General features: G+C 31.3%; 2 protein-coding genes across 4 annotated transcripts in view; one reads left to right on the top strand and one right to left on the bottom strand.

Moving 5' to 3' along the window:
* The window catches only part of LOC129911528 (flotillin-2), a 269,812-nt gene that overhangs the window by 97,981 nt on the left and 156,256 nt on the right, over positions 1 to 15,575 (bottom strand). The window lies entirely within an intron of this gene.
* LOC129911538 (glucose dehydrogenase [FAD, quinone]) lies at positions 2,955 to 14,821 on the top strand. The gene is made up of 3 exons (XM_055989368.1): positions 2,955 to 3,783; positions 12,923 to 13,173; positions 13,231 to 14,821. The coding sequence occupies exons 1-3, from the start codon at positions 3,332 to 3,334 to the stop codon at positions 14,598 to 14,600; spliced, it is 2,073 nt and encodes a 690-aa protein (XP_055845343.1). The 5' UTR covers positions 2,955 to 3,331; the 3' UTR covers positions 14,601 to 14,821.

Genomic DNA, 15,575 nt, shown 5'->3' with positions numbered 1-15,575 from the left:
CACTCACAGTAGTGATAAAGTCTGGGTAACAACATTTAATTGTTGGTTACTTATAAATGGAACTTTAGTGGCGTAATAACTCTTTAGGTAAAAGATAAACTAAGAAGATTTTGGAAGAGATTGTTTAAATTTTTGAACATGTGTTTAGTTTTTTTTTTTTTTTTGTCTTTTATCTACTTTTCGACCTTGTGTGCTTATAACAATATGATCCGCAAACTGAAAATTGCAGACAAGTTAAAAGTTATGCTACTTTTTTGCTTCTTTTGTTCTTTTTGTTTTCTTTTTGGCTATGCAGCGCTGTTTTCAAAAGTATATCTGTTGCAAGAGACAGATGAAAACCTAGCATTAAGACTCCTTTTGTTGCAAGTTAAATGATTCAAGGCAGGAAGTTGTGTACTATAAGTGCTTAAATTACGGCAACTTTTTTGTTAGTTTAAAAATAATCTAGTAACAATTTACTGTGTTAAATAATGAAATTGATGATGCAAAGAGTAATACAAAGCTCAGAAATATTAATTCATGAGTTCTTGAGATTGATACCGAAGGAGATTTTTGTTTTTTTAAATTATTGAGGATCCCTTTTGCCTTTTTTAAGCTTCTTTAATCGTTTATATACTTCTATCTAAGTACAAAATCTTAAAGCTAAATACATCATGATACTTTAAAATACTTTAATTCTCATTTATTTCGAACTTGTCCAATCAATTAGCTCAAAACTGCATTTAAAGGGTGATTCGTAAAAGTTGTAAGCAAACGAACAAACAATAAAATGTACCTATTGCTTGGTAAAATGTGTGCGTTTATAAGTTATTTTTATGTGCGGTCCTAGAAAGATGGTTTATACCTTTTTTAAAACGGTGTTTAATGTAGACAAGAACCTCATCAAGCATTTTTCCTTCAAAGCTGTATTTAAATAAAATGCACGACTGGGTCGCACGTACTTGCTCTTGCAGTTCAAAACAAGTTAACATGTAGATTTTAAGAGCTGCCTCTTTATAAATTTTGTTGATGTTGGACAAGGGCAAAATTTTGTTAAATGAACAAAATTTTTTTGCTATTTGACTTTTTTGACTAACAAAATCGTTAGAGCCGTTTTTAAGATATTTTTTATAACTTGAAAAATTTGTACCTATGGGAGGTACACTTTCTAAGTGACATATAAAAAAACAAAAAAAAAAAAACAACTTTCAGAATTCTATAAAAATCATCTGTACCAAATTTGAAGAAAATCCGTCCACAGGTTTAGGCTGTGAAAATGTGTACAGATGGACGCACAGACGCACGGTAGGAATTGCGAGACCGACTTTTTCGGAATTCTCCATCATCGTTATGTTGATTTTGATTAAAACCTCAATACTTGCCCTATAGTCTATAGAGCACGTAAAAAATGACCCATAAATCAACATATACCTATTTCAAAGAAAAACTAAAAATCTGCAAATATTAGAGGATTTTTTTTAGTATTTAGGTAGTTTTTCCTTTTAGGAACTTGATTCTTGAAACACCCTTAAATAATACACAAATATTGTTATATCATATTTTGACAGAAGACATATTATTAAAACAGTAGAAAACATGAAAACATGCAATGTTGATGAAAATAACAAAAACTTATAACTTTGAAACCACTCCCATTTGTTCCCAAAAATTAAATTGTTTATAATTTAAATCTCCACTTCAAATTTATTTCTGTGTCCATAGTATTAATTCAAAAGTAAAGAAGATGATGAATAGAACTAGGCCCGATATGTTTATACATTTTGCTGCCCATATTGGTGTCACCAATTTTGTTTCCTCATTTTTAAATTAATACAACCTATTAAAAGAATTCATTCATAAAAATATTTACCAGTTTCACACAAAATAATGTCGCATTTCTCTGATTTCCATAATTATTTCTAAGAATCGGCTCAAGAATATCAAAACTTTCACTTAACACAAACTGGTTCTTGAACCTGGCATTAAATCAATACAAGAAGAAGAATAGCGGTTGACTACATAGTAAATCACAGTTTTTAATAAACATCTTCCACTTGTTGCATTTGTAAACATTAAAGAATTCAATTTTTAATTTTGTGGAACGTAAGAGAAATAATACCAGTGCTCTTAAATAAACACAAGATAGACAATGTGTGATGCTAAGAGCTACAATTGGTTGCATAATTTACTTTTACGACGTCATGGATTGTCGAACTTGGCTTCGTCATCGTCATTATTGGTAATGCTCAACAGTTCAACAATACACTACACAGTTGCGTCGCTAACTTTTTCAGCGCCTTAGTTCTAATTTTACATTTAACAAAATATTTACCATCAAACAAAAATATCTTCCAGTTAGAATATCTTTCTGTTGTCAGGTAAGAAAAAAGCAAACGCATCTTTTCAATGGTTTAATCTCATATAAGACTCAAATTTTATTTCATCTTACAGAGGCGCCCCTTTTTATCTGTTTAATAGGTACGTGCCAGACACAGATAAATTAAATAAATTTTTGTTGAATCTTTTTTCAATTTCGTTTCAATATTTCCTTGTTTCTCACACTTCACGCTTCTTCTTGTCATCTCGAAGAAATAGTTTTTCTATATTAATCCATGGTATTAACGGACGACGACGCGACGATAGTGTGTTGCGCAGACAACGACTACCATAAGTGTTGCAGATACTTTTTTTTTGTATCCACAATGATGGTTTACTCATAAAATGTTTGTCTTGAAGAAAAAGTGGTAGTGGTGGTAGTTGTTTTACGTTAAAGCCTCCTCTTTGCGCCACTTAAACTTGGGACTGGTTAATTGGGTTTTCGTTTTCGGTATAGGTACACTCCAAAAGATACCAATTGCGCTCTCAGATGCAAACCGACTTGTAATCGAATCGGATATCGGTATATTCTCGTCTTGAGTTTGGTATAGTTTTAAAAAAGACCCACCAACTTTAACATCATTCGTTGTAAGAAGGTGCAGACGGAAAGACCTCGATGTTTTGGCTTATTGAATGTAGAATTCGGACGATTTTTTAACTCGCGTGCATTCGACCAAAACAAATGCTATTGCAACAGAAGTTTACCATTCGGAAGTTTGTACGTGCTAAGTGTGGGCAACGCCATTATTGTTTTTATTAGAGCTACAAACACTGTTTCGCATCGATTATATCGCCGTTTTTTATTTTGGTTTTGCGAAAGATAGAAAGTATCTGTGTGTGCAAATATGTGAAAGATAGAAAAAAAAAATTATTTCAGTGAAATTCAAGGAAGTGAATTAAAATAAAAAAGAAAATCTTTAAAAAATTAAAATCTATTTGAAAGTTTATTTGCTTCTTTCCAAAAAATAAAAATAAAATGGTTCTTTCGCCAATATTAGGAGCAGCAGCCAAATTTGCACCAGCTGTTGGTGGCGCTCTCTTTAAAGCAAGTTCTGCTGCAACTGCAGGAATTGCAGCTGGAGCGGCTTCGGGTCTTGGTGTGGCTGTGGCGGGAGCTGTTAAAGCAGCCACGGTAATCGGTTTGGGCAAGCTTACTATTTTGCCATTTTTAATTGCTGCTTTAGCCTATTTTAACTACGACTTATTTGATCCCGAAAATCGTCCTTTCAATGTGGAAAATGTTGATAGAGCTTATGATTTTATTATAATTGGCGGAGGTTCAGCAGGAACGGTATTGGCATCGAGACTTTCGGAAATACCACATTGGAAGATATTGTTGTTGGAAGCCGGTGGACATGAAACAGAAATATCAGACGTTCCGTTGTTGTCACTTTATTTGCATAAGAGCAAAATGGATTGGAAATATAGGTGAGTAGATGCAAGAGTTTTAAGCGATATGAGAGGAAGCTTGTTATTTTGACATTACACACTTGACATTCTCTTTATTCGTGTTTGTAACCCCTTCCCGAATAGAGTGGGACAACATACTTCGTATGTATTTTTTAAGATGGGTGAGAAGTTGAAATACGTTATTAGTTTTGTGTAAATCTTGTAAGCATTATGTTGATAGTTATATATAATATTGTGTTATATTTTGGGTTCTATTGGTATTCAAGATAATGGTCTTCAAACGCATGGAAATGAGTTTCCATATGTTTGCAAGAGTTTCCAAAACTTTGAAGCCTTTTTACACAAAACTACAATTTTGCAGATTCGTGGTTGTGGAGGATTTCTACAATGCTTTGTTTGTCTAAGAAACATTTTTGCAAAATGTATAAGAACCAAGGTACATATTTCCACATTTCTTAGGTATTTTCAATTGTTGCAAGGCCAATTTTTTTTTTTTTTTGAAAGAAAAAAAAAACTGTAATTAAAGATAGAAGTTGTCGTTATATTGTTCTGCTTGCATCCCTATGAATTGCTTGCTACTGTTTTTTGAAAAAGCTTTCAGTGATTTTGCAAAGCTTCTAATTCTCCGGCTTCTTTTAAGACTACTATCTTGATCGGCTTTAAGATAAGCAAGGGATGACCTTAGCAAATCTCGGCTTCTCGGCTTTGAAACCTTCTGTTTTCGTTTCCCCTAATTGCGTAATTGGTGGAAAACAATCATTCATTTGTCAAGGAGATGGCAGAACAGTTTAATATTCACCTTTATTGGGATATCGTAAGATTCAGTGAAACTGAACACCTCGAACTCGCCCCAAAAGTAACTTTAACACCAGTTCTGTCCAGTGATATGAAAATTGGTATAAAAGCCGCTACAGAAAAGGCAAAAGATGGATAGGCGATGCCACCACTTTTTTTAAGCACATCAGTAGCCAAAAAAAAAAAACACATCTACCTCCTTGTACTCGCAGCTTATTAACGATTTTGTATTGCCGAAAAAGTAATCGATAAACGTTTTTATTTGAGCTTCAAGGATAAAATAAAATAAATCTTTAGTTGAATTTATGACGGGAGCGGTACGATTGATCACAAACTAAAATCTCTTAGGTATAACGAAATCTCGCATTTTTGAAAAAATCACGCAAAGGTAAAAAATTTCGCATTTTAAACATATCACATAACAAAATCTCGCATTTTCAAAATCCTGCAAACTAAAATCTCGCACTTTAGAAAAAATCTCGCAAGTTAATTAAATTCTTGCTATATCAAAATCTTGCATCTAATAAGAATAAGTTTTGATCGTAAGGTACCTTAAATTTAAATTGTTTTTTTTTGGCAGCAAAATGTGTATGGAGCAGATTAAATTAAGAGAAAAGGTCGAATAAAACAAATTCAGATGCATTAAGTACTTTTGAATCCAACATCCAACAATTGACCTTGAACACTATAAAGAACTGACATAGGCGCCTCGCAGTTAAAAAACCTTTTCCTTTTCTATTATTCTCTTCGAAAAAACAGAAGAGGGAGGTTCTGGGCTTTGCTAAGCTAGTAATATCATGCAGGTTTATAATAAAATGCGAGATTTTAATCTTGCGAGTTTTTGGTAAGCGAGATTTTGAAATTGCGAGATTTCGATATAAAAGATTTCATAATGTGATATTTTAAGATGCGAGATTTTAAGAACAAGATTTTAAAATGCGGTCAATCGTACCCAACCCATTTATGACATAATTTACTTCTTTCCTAAACCCAAATGCCCCAATCGTGGTTATCCAATGGATACAATTATTAAAGAATTAAACTTTTTAAACTGTAGGCTTTTGTGACTTTCTTGATTGTTTATATTATATAACGAATGAAAACACAGAGACGATATGGGGGCCAATTCTGGTTCTGTGAATAAGTGAAACGAATAGCTTTTCACTTGTTCACTCATTTGATTTTTGTTCTGTAAAAAAATGAAAACAAACATCAAAAATATTCATATAATAATATTTCTTTCACTAAATTATTCATAATATTATAGGACGAGAGTCGGTTTTGTTTCAAATGAATCGAAAAAGTGAAAAGAATGTTTGAAAGCGAAAATGAAAAAGTTTTCTTTTCGATTCACGTTTTTACAGAACCAGAATTGGTACCATGATTAGTTTAAAAAGTCTTTAATGTCCTTACAATGACTTAAGAACAAATGATCAGTTCTTATATTATACAACACCAGGGTATTATAGCAAAATATCAAAAGAATTCGTTTCGCTGACAAGTTCAAATTTTTGAAATTTAGAAGTTGAATTTAGTTTGCAAAAGGGTAAATTTGGTTTGCAAAAAAAGGAATACATTTTTGAAAGAGGTAAAACTTAATGTAAAACTTTTATTTTCACGATTTGCGTACAAAAAGAGTCGGGATTCGAAGAAATGGTCTAGGGTGGACCTTCCGAGCTCAATGTTTAGACGAACGGAAAGTCCAATCGACTTTGGTTTTTTTGCATGTTCTTTGTTGTAATCGTTAGAGGAAGGTTTATGTAAACAAAAATTCAAAAATAATTTTTTTTTTTTTCAGAAAAACGCTTAGCAAAGCGGGTGAGGGTTTCTCTAGTCTTAAATAAGTGAATATTTATTTCTTTTTCGAATCTTTCTTATTAAAATCCAACAAACATACCTATACATATAGAAATTAAATTCATTTGCAAGATTCACAATTTTTGTAAACACTCTTACTCCCTATCACCCTTAAACTTAATTTTCATTGTATTTGACCTCATCTCTCTAATCTAATGCGATATAATTTTGCATTGCTTTCTTTAAAAGTTATTTAACAAATGTAAATTTGTTTCTTGCATAAGTTTTCATTCTTCCTCTCATTCTTTTGTTGCCCTTTAAGCTATTGAATGACATCTAAACATCTAGAAAATGTATGTTCACTGAATACTTAATCTGGAATAATTCGTGTGTAAGGTAATGCTACAGTGAATTACAAATGATTTGAATATATAAATACAAACAAAAAACCTGACGCACGAACTTGAATTTCTCTTGTATTACCTATATTTTTTTTGGTGGTATGAAAGGTATGTGCCGAATTTAATCGCAATTAACAAAAATATTTTTGTATTTCGTAATTGACAAAAACAACAAACAAAAACAAAATCTAGATACCTGCGCTTAGCTTTCACCGCCAAAAATTAAACGTTCTTCAATCATAGATAGGTACTCTGCTTTGAATAATAAAAAAAAACCGGCAAATGTTAGTTGTGTTGCAACGAAAACATTAAATTAAACGTGATTATTATCAGTTTATCACCTTAAGTTAAATAAAATAATAGAAGTAGGCAAAGGAAACATTATGACACGTGCTCGAAATTAAAGCGTGTCTTCCTTCCTTGTTGAGTTTAAATTTCGTTTAAAAGTTATGCAACTCAAAAAGAAAATATTTTGTGTTATATGGGCTAGCTTCACTTTGAACAAAATCAGACTGTTGTCGATGTATATTTTGGCATCATAATTGTCAATTAAACGTTTGATATTTTTTCTGAGCTTTTGTCAATTTGACAAGACTAATCTTTTAACGAACTTCCTCTTCATCAGGTAAATATTTATTTGAACAATTCTATCGCATGTGACAAGGTCCTGCTGAGTCAAGTTCATCCGATTATAGCTTAAAAACAAAATCCAGTATGAAACCTTTACTTGATGATTTTGCTTTATTGCAAAAGAAAAAGATTTTCTTCGGAACTAAGCAATTTGTCTTCAACGCTTTAAATCTTAAAAGGTTTAAAAAAGAGTATAGGATATGAACGAATTCCTGCGACGAATCAACTAATGAGATCATTTCAACATCCTTCATCATAATTTATTCGATTATTTTTAATTAAATTGATGATGTAAAAAAGGCAAAATTCTTCATGTTTTTGTTGCACTTTTTTTATCTCCTCAATACAAACCACAAGTTACATAATCCATCCATCGTTCAGACGGAAAATAGTTCGCAGCACAAGAGAAAAAATCATCTTGAACCAATTGGACAAATGTTGCAGATACACTTGATACTTGTTTCTTGGCATTTACTATATCAATCTTCAGTGAGTTTTTTGCAAACAGCAATTTCATTTAATGCCTACAAGACATGCAAACATATTTTATTATTTTGAATTGTGTACCTACTTGACTGAAATTTATATTTACAATGTAAAAAATTGATGAACAACATTCCAAAGATACCAGAAATAAAATAATAAATATTCATTGTTTTTCTCAACTTGTTTTGGTTTTCACTTTTTCCATGTAATTAGTATACAGGATCTGGGTCAGCCAGTTTTTTTTTTCATTTTTTGGAAGTTGTAATTTCCTCAAAAGTAGGCCAATTGAAAGGAACTTACTTTTCCAGTTTGCAGAAAATTCCAAGTATACAGGCACATGTTGCGTTAGAAAATAACGCACAAAATGTCCCGCGTCAAAAGAGATTGTCTTTTTATGGTTTCATTTGTAATAGTTGTTGCCCGTTCATTTAACACTCAGAAACCGTCAAGTTGAGTAACAAAAGTTGCACATGGTTGACGTTGTGATCTATTAACAGATAAATTTTAACTTTTTATTGGAAATGTCAGCGAATGTTATGATATACGCCCGCAGAAGAAATAAACGTAATTAAAACATTTGATGCTACACTGAACCGTGACTTATTTTTGTTTGGTTTCTTGGAATAGGTACATCCAAATTTCTTTTTTATTTCAGCAAAACCACGAATTGCCTGTGTAAAATTTGGGATTACTCTCATAAAACTGCAACATTATTGAAAAAATGACGGATTGCTGCGGTTAATTTAAGAATTCCTGTTTCAATATCACGTTCACTATATTAAATTGAATTTTGAAAATATCGTAGTTGTCTAAAAATGTCTCTTTTTGTATTCTTCAAATTTCTCCTGACAACTTACAAAAATGAAAAACTTTAATATACATTTGAAAAATTTCTTTGCCCAAGACCTTTTACTTATACTTTTGTTATGAGTTCAAAGTCATTGCTCTTTTGTAATATAAAATTAATTATCATTTTCACACACGAAAGTAAAGTAAACAGGAAAAAGTTAAAAGTATAACAAAATACATACAAAAAAACTTATTATGAAATTTAAATAGGTTCATTCTCAAAGATTCAATAAGAGCAGTTACATTGTTTTATATTTTGTCCATCACATAAATTGTCAATTTTGATTTCCTTGGCAGCCAAGGCTAAAACTAAATTTAACTAAATTAAAGTTCAAAAAACCTACTGGTAAACAGTAATGGGCTCTTGAATGCATTAAAAATTAGTTTGTATCCACATGATAATTAATAAAATAATTACACTTGACAATGAAAGACATTTTTGTGTGTGTTTTATATTTTGTTAATTAATAAATGTATGTATTAAAAAATTTAAGATACAATTTGATGTTCGAAAAAACCAAACAAAAGAGTTGAGGTCAAAACCTTATTTACATAATTGCTTTAAATCTCCAAAAAATCTAAAACATTTCCAATGACTAATAGATTTTAGCTGTGAAAATGATTAATCATTGTTGAAATACATAACTAACCAAACAAAATAGATTGCCATTATGGAATCGGCACTACTAAATCATGCACAATCATCTAAGTGTCAGATTAATATTCATTAATTTTTTTCTTTTAAATCTGTCTTGACATACCATAATAGCTTCTGCCAAGATGTGAAAAAGAAAAAGTAGTAAAAGTAGCATCAGCTACCACACAAGCTCTATAAGTAGATTTCTCGATTTATGTATTTTTGTTTTGCAAGGTTATAGCTTGACATGATTAACATTATATCCAGTCATATGTGTGTTAGACACTTTTTGTTGTGGTGATTGCAACATAGGAAATTTTGTGAGTTTTTTTTTAAGGCGTGTAATGGCCATATAAACAAATGAACTGTGTCTTCATTATGTTGTGTTTAGAATTCAAAAGACTGAAAACTTGGTTAGTAGTACAATATTAATTTCATTAATTTTTTTTATACTATTTAATTAACCAAAGTTGATTGAAAATCTAAAAAAATAATATTTTTTGTCAATATTAAAAAATTGTTTTTTTTTTTTGTTTTTAGAAAAAAATAAAACTGCTATAAAATTATAATACCTATCGGGCGAAAAAATCGCATATTAAATGATGTTGAAAAAAAGAATTATAGAGAAAGTCGACTTGGAATTTTCAACTAGAGATTTTTGTTTGCAATTGAAAGAAATAGTTTGGGATCAAATTCTGTAAGTGCCAAAATTCGGATTCCAAAATTCTATATACCAATTTTTTTTATTTTTAAATTCTGTATTCTAAAATTCTGCGCACAGAAAGTGCGCAGTTTTTTCATTCTCAAAACAATTTTCTCTTTTATAATTTACAGAATTTTTGGGGTACATAGTTTTGGTATTTTTATTTACAAAACAGAAGTTTGAAGTAACAAATTCGACGAAAAAAAAAATTGATGTACAAATCTTGCATACCATTTTTCTTTTCTAAAGCAAAAAATTTTTTATTTGCGGTTGCATTTTAATTAATGAAAAACATTTGCAATCATTTTTTTTTGTAAATACATGTTTTTCATTTGGAATTGATATTTTTTTTAATGCAATTTTTTATATTTGCCATAAATATTTTTTTTTAATTTTAATTGATAAGCTGATTTTTTGAAACCCTGGCATGAATACAACCTTAACTTCGGCACATAGAGCAGGGTTTTGTTTAAATTAATTTCATCCTATTTCAATTTCACCTTTTTTTACAGATTTGTTTGTTGTTAAGTTCGTTGATGTGCTGCATGAAAAAAATTATTTACAATTTATAAACTTGATTCAATTGGCAACCCACGTTTTTTCAAATATTTTTTGTTGATGTTATAATGTCAACTTTTTCAACCAATAAAAATTTTAGGTGCCTGTTTCATGGCGTGTGACAAAGTTTTAAGTAGACTTTTCTGTACCGCAGGATCAAAAACGTTGTTGGAACGCATGAACATTTTTAAATGTTAATTAAGATTTTCATTAACATTATTTACTCATTACAAAAATAAGGAAACTTTAATTTATGCCCATTTTAAACAAATCATTGCTAAATATATTTTTCATATACATACATACCTATATTTTTATGAGTTCAAAGTCAATGCTCTTATGAAATCTGAAATTTTCACATGCTTATCGATGATCGTCTTGAAATCAAAGTAATTTACCTGAACTATAAAAATCTATGAGCGAATGGAATTTTTGTCTAGCAGCATGTTGCACATAACAAAAACTAGAAATGAAATTCACATTAACATACATAAATAGCATGCCTGTCACAACAAAATCAATTTCATTTAATGTTTTGTAATACATAGACCTTAATATAAAATTGAAAAAAAAAAAAAAAAAAAATTAAAAAGTTCAAGAATATGAATAAATTCTAAGTTATAATATTTTTACATTTTATTTACATGCACTCAAAATCGATTTATAGATCTTTATATTAATAAATTAAAAAAAATTAGACCTAATTTTGACCCAGACTTTGTTTGTGTGTCTTATGATCATCAGATAATCGTTTTATGAATGCTAATTGATGTGCAACTAAACAATACGAAAGAGTTGAGATAAAAACCTTGATTTTGAGCTAACATAAATAAAATAATAAAATAAACGAAAGAGTTGAGATAAAAACCTTATTTTAGCTATATTTTATTAGATTTCAATCTTCAACTAAAACTTTTTAAATATTTGATGGGCAAAAAAGATTCAGTGCCTTTTCTATGACTAACTGTCGTATACTTGTATTAATTTTTCATTGGGGAAATAAACAAATGAACAGACAAATAGACCGCCATCACGGAATCGTCAATCAACAAACTGTCTTACCGAAGAGTTAGATTAATTTCCATAATTTGTTTTAATCCATGTTCACCTACTAACAGCTTCCGACAAGAAGAGTGGAAAATGAAAAAGAAGTAAAAGTACCATCAACTACCACACAAGTTTTGAGTACATTTTTTGAGATGTCTTTTTTGGCAAGGTCACTTTGGTTCCATTAACATTAGTTATCGCCAACAAAGTATTAGTTTAGTTTGAAAGCAAACATTGTCAAGTATGTGACGCTGATTAGCATTTTATCAGTCATAGGTGTGTCAAGCTCTTGACTTGCGGTGATTGCAACATCGGAAATTTTGTGGGTTTTTTTTGGTAAAGGTTCTCCATTCACATAAACAAATGAATTTATCTTCTGTTTATTTTATTGAATATGTATTAAAAAAAAAGATGATTCAATTGTTAATAAAACAACTTATGACAATTTTTTATTTGATAAACAATTGTTATTAGCTTCATAAGTAAACATTCACAAATCAACATTAAACTCTCTTAACAAAACATTCATATCAAGAAAAATTATATAACATAGATGAGGCAATATGATGAGATTGTCAATGAACTCTGTTTGTATGGTTCGAACACATTAACTGGGAAGTTTACTCTATCATCAGTTTGTCTCAGAGGTGCAAGTAAAGGTGAATGTGGCACAGTGGAATTGCAAAAAAAATATGCCTATGAAGTAATGATTCTGTGTTTTTTTTTTTTTTGTCTTCTTTGCAATAGTTTCTGGTTTGTTTTCATATTTTCCAAGTTTTTCCATTTCACGGCTCATTTCCTTTTGAGGTCTTGCAAATACCTATACGCCTTTAAATGACCTTGTCAATCTGAGAGAGTATACTGATTGTTTGGGTGAACTGGAAGACTAGTGTAGGTCAACCACAAGAAAGATAAAAACATGTTGTTCAGTTTGAAAATTGTAAGGTGACTGTGAGCGATTGGTAATTTGTAGGCTACTAGCGAAGTCGGTTTCAATTATTTTTTCTTTGAATACCGCCAGTGATTTAAGCTTTGAAATACGTACATAATTACAAAATTATGACGTTATTTAAATATTGTTGAAAAAAAAGTCTAACAGTGAAGACTTAAAGCAAAATAATGATTCTCCTTTTAAGTTACCAAAGCCTTTTTTTAACATTCATTTTAAATGATTATTTTTCATGCCTAAATTTTGTTTGCAGTTATTTTTAACTTTTTGACTTTTCTTATAACCTTCATGAAATTTCTTTCCAGAACCCAACCACAACCTACAGCCTGTCAAGCAATGAAAGATAAAAGATGTTGTTGGACACGAGGTAAGGTGATTGGAGGCAGTTCCGTTCTCAACACCATGCTTTATATTCGTGGAAATCGTCGAGATTTCGATCAATGGGCTTCATTTGGAAACGAGGGTTGGGGATATGAAGATATTTTACCTTATTTCCGCAAGTCTGAAGATCAACGAAATCCATATTTGGCAAGAAACAAAAGATATCATGGAACAGGTTAGTAATTGAACTAAACTTTCATACCTTCTATTAACACATTATCATTATTTCCAGGAGGTCTTTGGACAGTACAAGACAGCCCCTACAATACCCCAATCGGACCGGCTTTTTTGCAAGCCGGCGAAGAAATGGGTTATGATATTGTCGATGTGAATGGAGCTCAACAAACGGGTTTTGCATTTTATCAATTCAACATGCGACGTGGTTCAAGAGCTTCCACAGCTAAATCATTCCTTCGACCAGCTAGATTGAGGAAAAATCTTCACGTAGCTTTGTTCTCACACGTCACTAAGGTTCTCACAGATCCACATACAAAACGAGCGACGGGAGTTCAATTCGTTCGAAATGGCCAACTTCAGCATGTTTATGCGACGAGAGAAGTTATTCTATCCGGTGGAGCTATCGGATCACCACATATTATGATGCTGTCTGGAATTGGACATGCAGATGAACTAAGTCGAGTTGGTATTCCAGTGGTTCATCATATTCCCGGAGTTGGTCAGAATCTTCAAGATCACATTGCTGTTGGAGGATTGGCATTTCTAATTGATCAACCAATTTCTATTGTTATGAAGAGAATGGTTAACGTCAACACAGCCCTTCGATATGCAGTGACTGAAGATGGACCTTTGACCTCAAGCGTGGGTCTAGAAGCTGTGGCTTTTATCAATACCAAATATGCAAACTCGTCAGATGATTGGCCTGATATAAATTTTATGATGACGAGTGCATCAGTAATGTCCGATGGAGGAACACAAGTGAAGACTGCTCATGGTCTTACAGATGAATTCTATGAAGAAGTCTTCGGAGAAGTTACAAATAGGGATGTCTTTGGAATATTTCCCATGTTGTTGCGACCAAAAAGCCGGGGTTACATGAAGTTGGCTTCGAAGAATCCTCTTCGATATCCACTCTTATACCATAACTACCTTACCCATCCCGATGATGTTAATGTTCTTCGGGAGGGTGTCAAAACTGCCATTGCTGTGGGTGAAACTATCGCAATGAAACGCTTCGGGGCACGCTTTTGGAGTAAAAAGCTGCCCAATTGTAAGCATCTACCTCATTTTACTGACGAATATTGGAATTGTGCCATACGTCAGTATACCATGACTATTTATCACATGTCGGGCACGGCAAAAATGGGTCTACCGTCAGATCCCGAAGCAGTAGTTGATCCTGATTTGAGAGTTTATGGAGTTCCTGGTTTGCGAGTCATTGATGCTAGTATAATGCCGACCATTACTAATGGTAACATTCATGCACCAGTTGTAATGATTGCTGAAAAAGGAGCCGATTTAATAAAGGAACTTTGGCTTCAACCATCGCCTTATGTTAGAACGAAAAGATCGATACAAATTGATAGTAATATTACGGCACCAATTGAACAATTTGAATTGCCACCAAGAAGATTCGGAACGTAACAAGGTCACTGATATCATAGATTAGGTTAAAAAAAATATTTTCTTGTTTGCGTTGGTATACCTATTTATGTTATTATTGTTTAAGAAGTTTGTTTTGAAGAGATAAACATAACATTTTGTGTAGATAGTTAAAGAAAATTGTTAAAGATTTTATGTGCGATATGATGTTAATTTTTTTTTAAATAATTATAAGTTGTGATTAATGAGTCTGTTACTTTATTTATAACGAGTTGGCGTAAAAAGCTTGTTTTTTAAGTTTAAGGAAATAAAGAATTCATAAAAAATTTGAAACAATTTAAAAAATATTTAAAATTAATCCAGAATACAAACGTGAAGCTGTTCCCAACACACGAAAGGGAGTTATTAAAATATGAGTCTAGTAAAGAAAATTAAGAAGCGATTCTAGTTAATAAGAGGTTTGTATTTTGGAGGAAAGGTGCTGTTCTACTAAATGCACAAAGAATCGTTTTGAAGGATATGAGTGGTCTGTAAAAATCAGTTATAACTTCACAATTGAAACTAAAATTACTTCCGAGTTATTGAAAAGCAATACAAAAATGATTCTCGAATTTATTTGTGGCGAAAAATGTTGTGATTTTCTTACCGTTCAAGTATTTTATAGTATTTGTAAGGTTTCCAAATGATTACATACCTGAAAGTAAAAATAATAGATTTAATTAAATAATTGTTTAATTTACATACAAAAAGATAAAAAATATTTGAAATTTTGGAATATCGGAATATCATAACATAATCAAAACACAATATACTGTCAGTCTGTCTGTCTGTCTGTAAATAAAGCTACAGCCTAAACGGATGGACCGATTGATGTCAAACTTGGTAGGTATGTAGCATTATTTGGCGACTCTCCAGAGGAGTTTTTGGAATTAATTTTTTTGGACCAAAAATAACGGTACTTGTCATATACCGGTTTTAGTAAAATTGAAATTGCTCAAAAACGGCTAGAACGATTTT

This window comes from Episyrphus balteatus, chromosome 2 (genome assembly GCF_945859705.1).
Source record: "Episyrphus balteatus chromosome 2, idEpiBalt1.1, whole genome shotgun sequence".
NCBI classification, from domain to species: domain Eukaryota; kingdom Metazoa; phylum Arthropoda; class Insecta; order Diptera; family Syrphidae; genus Episyrphus; species Episyrphus balteatus.
The sequence above is the reverse complement of the archived record's forward strand: the minus strand, read 5'-3'. Positions and strand labels throughout refer to the sequence as shown.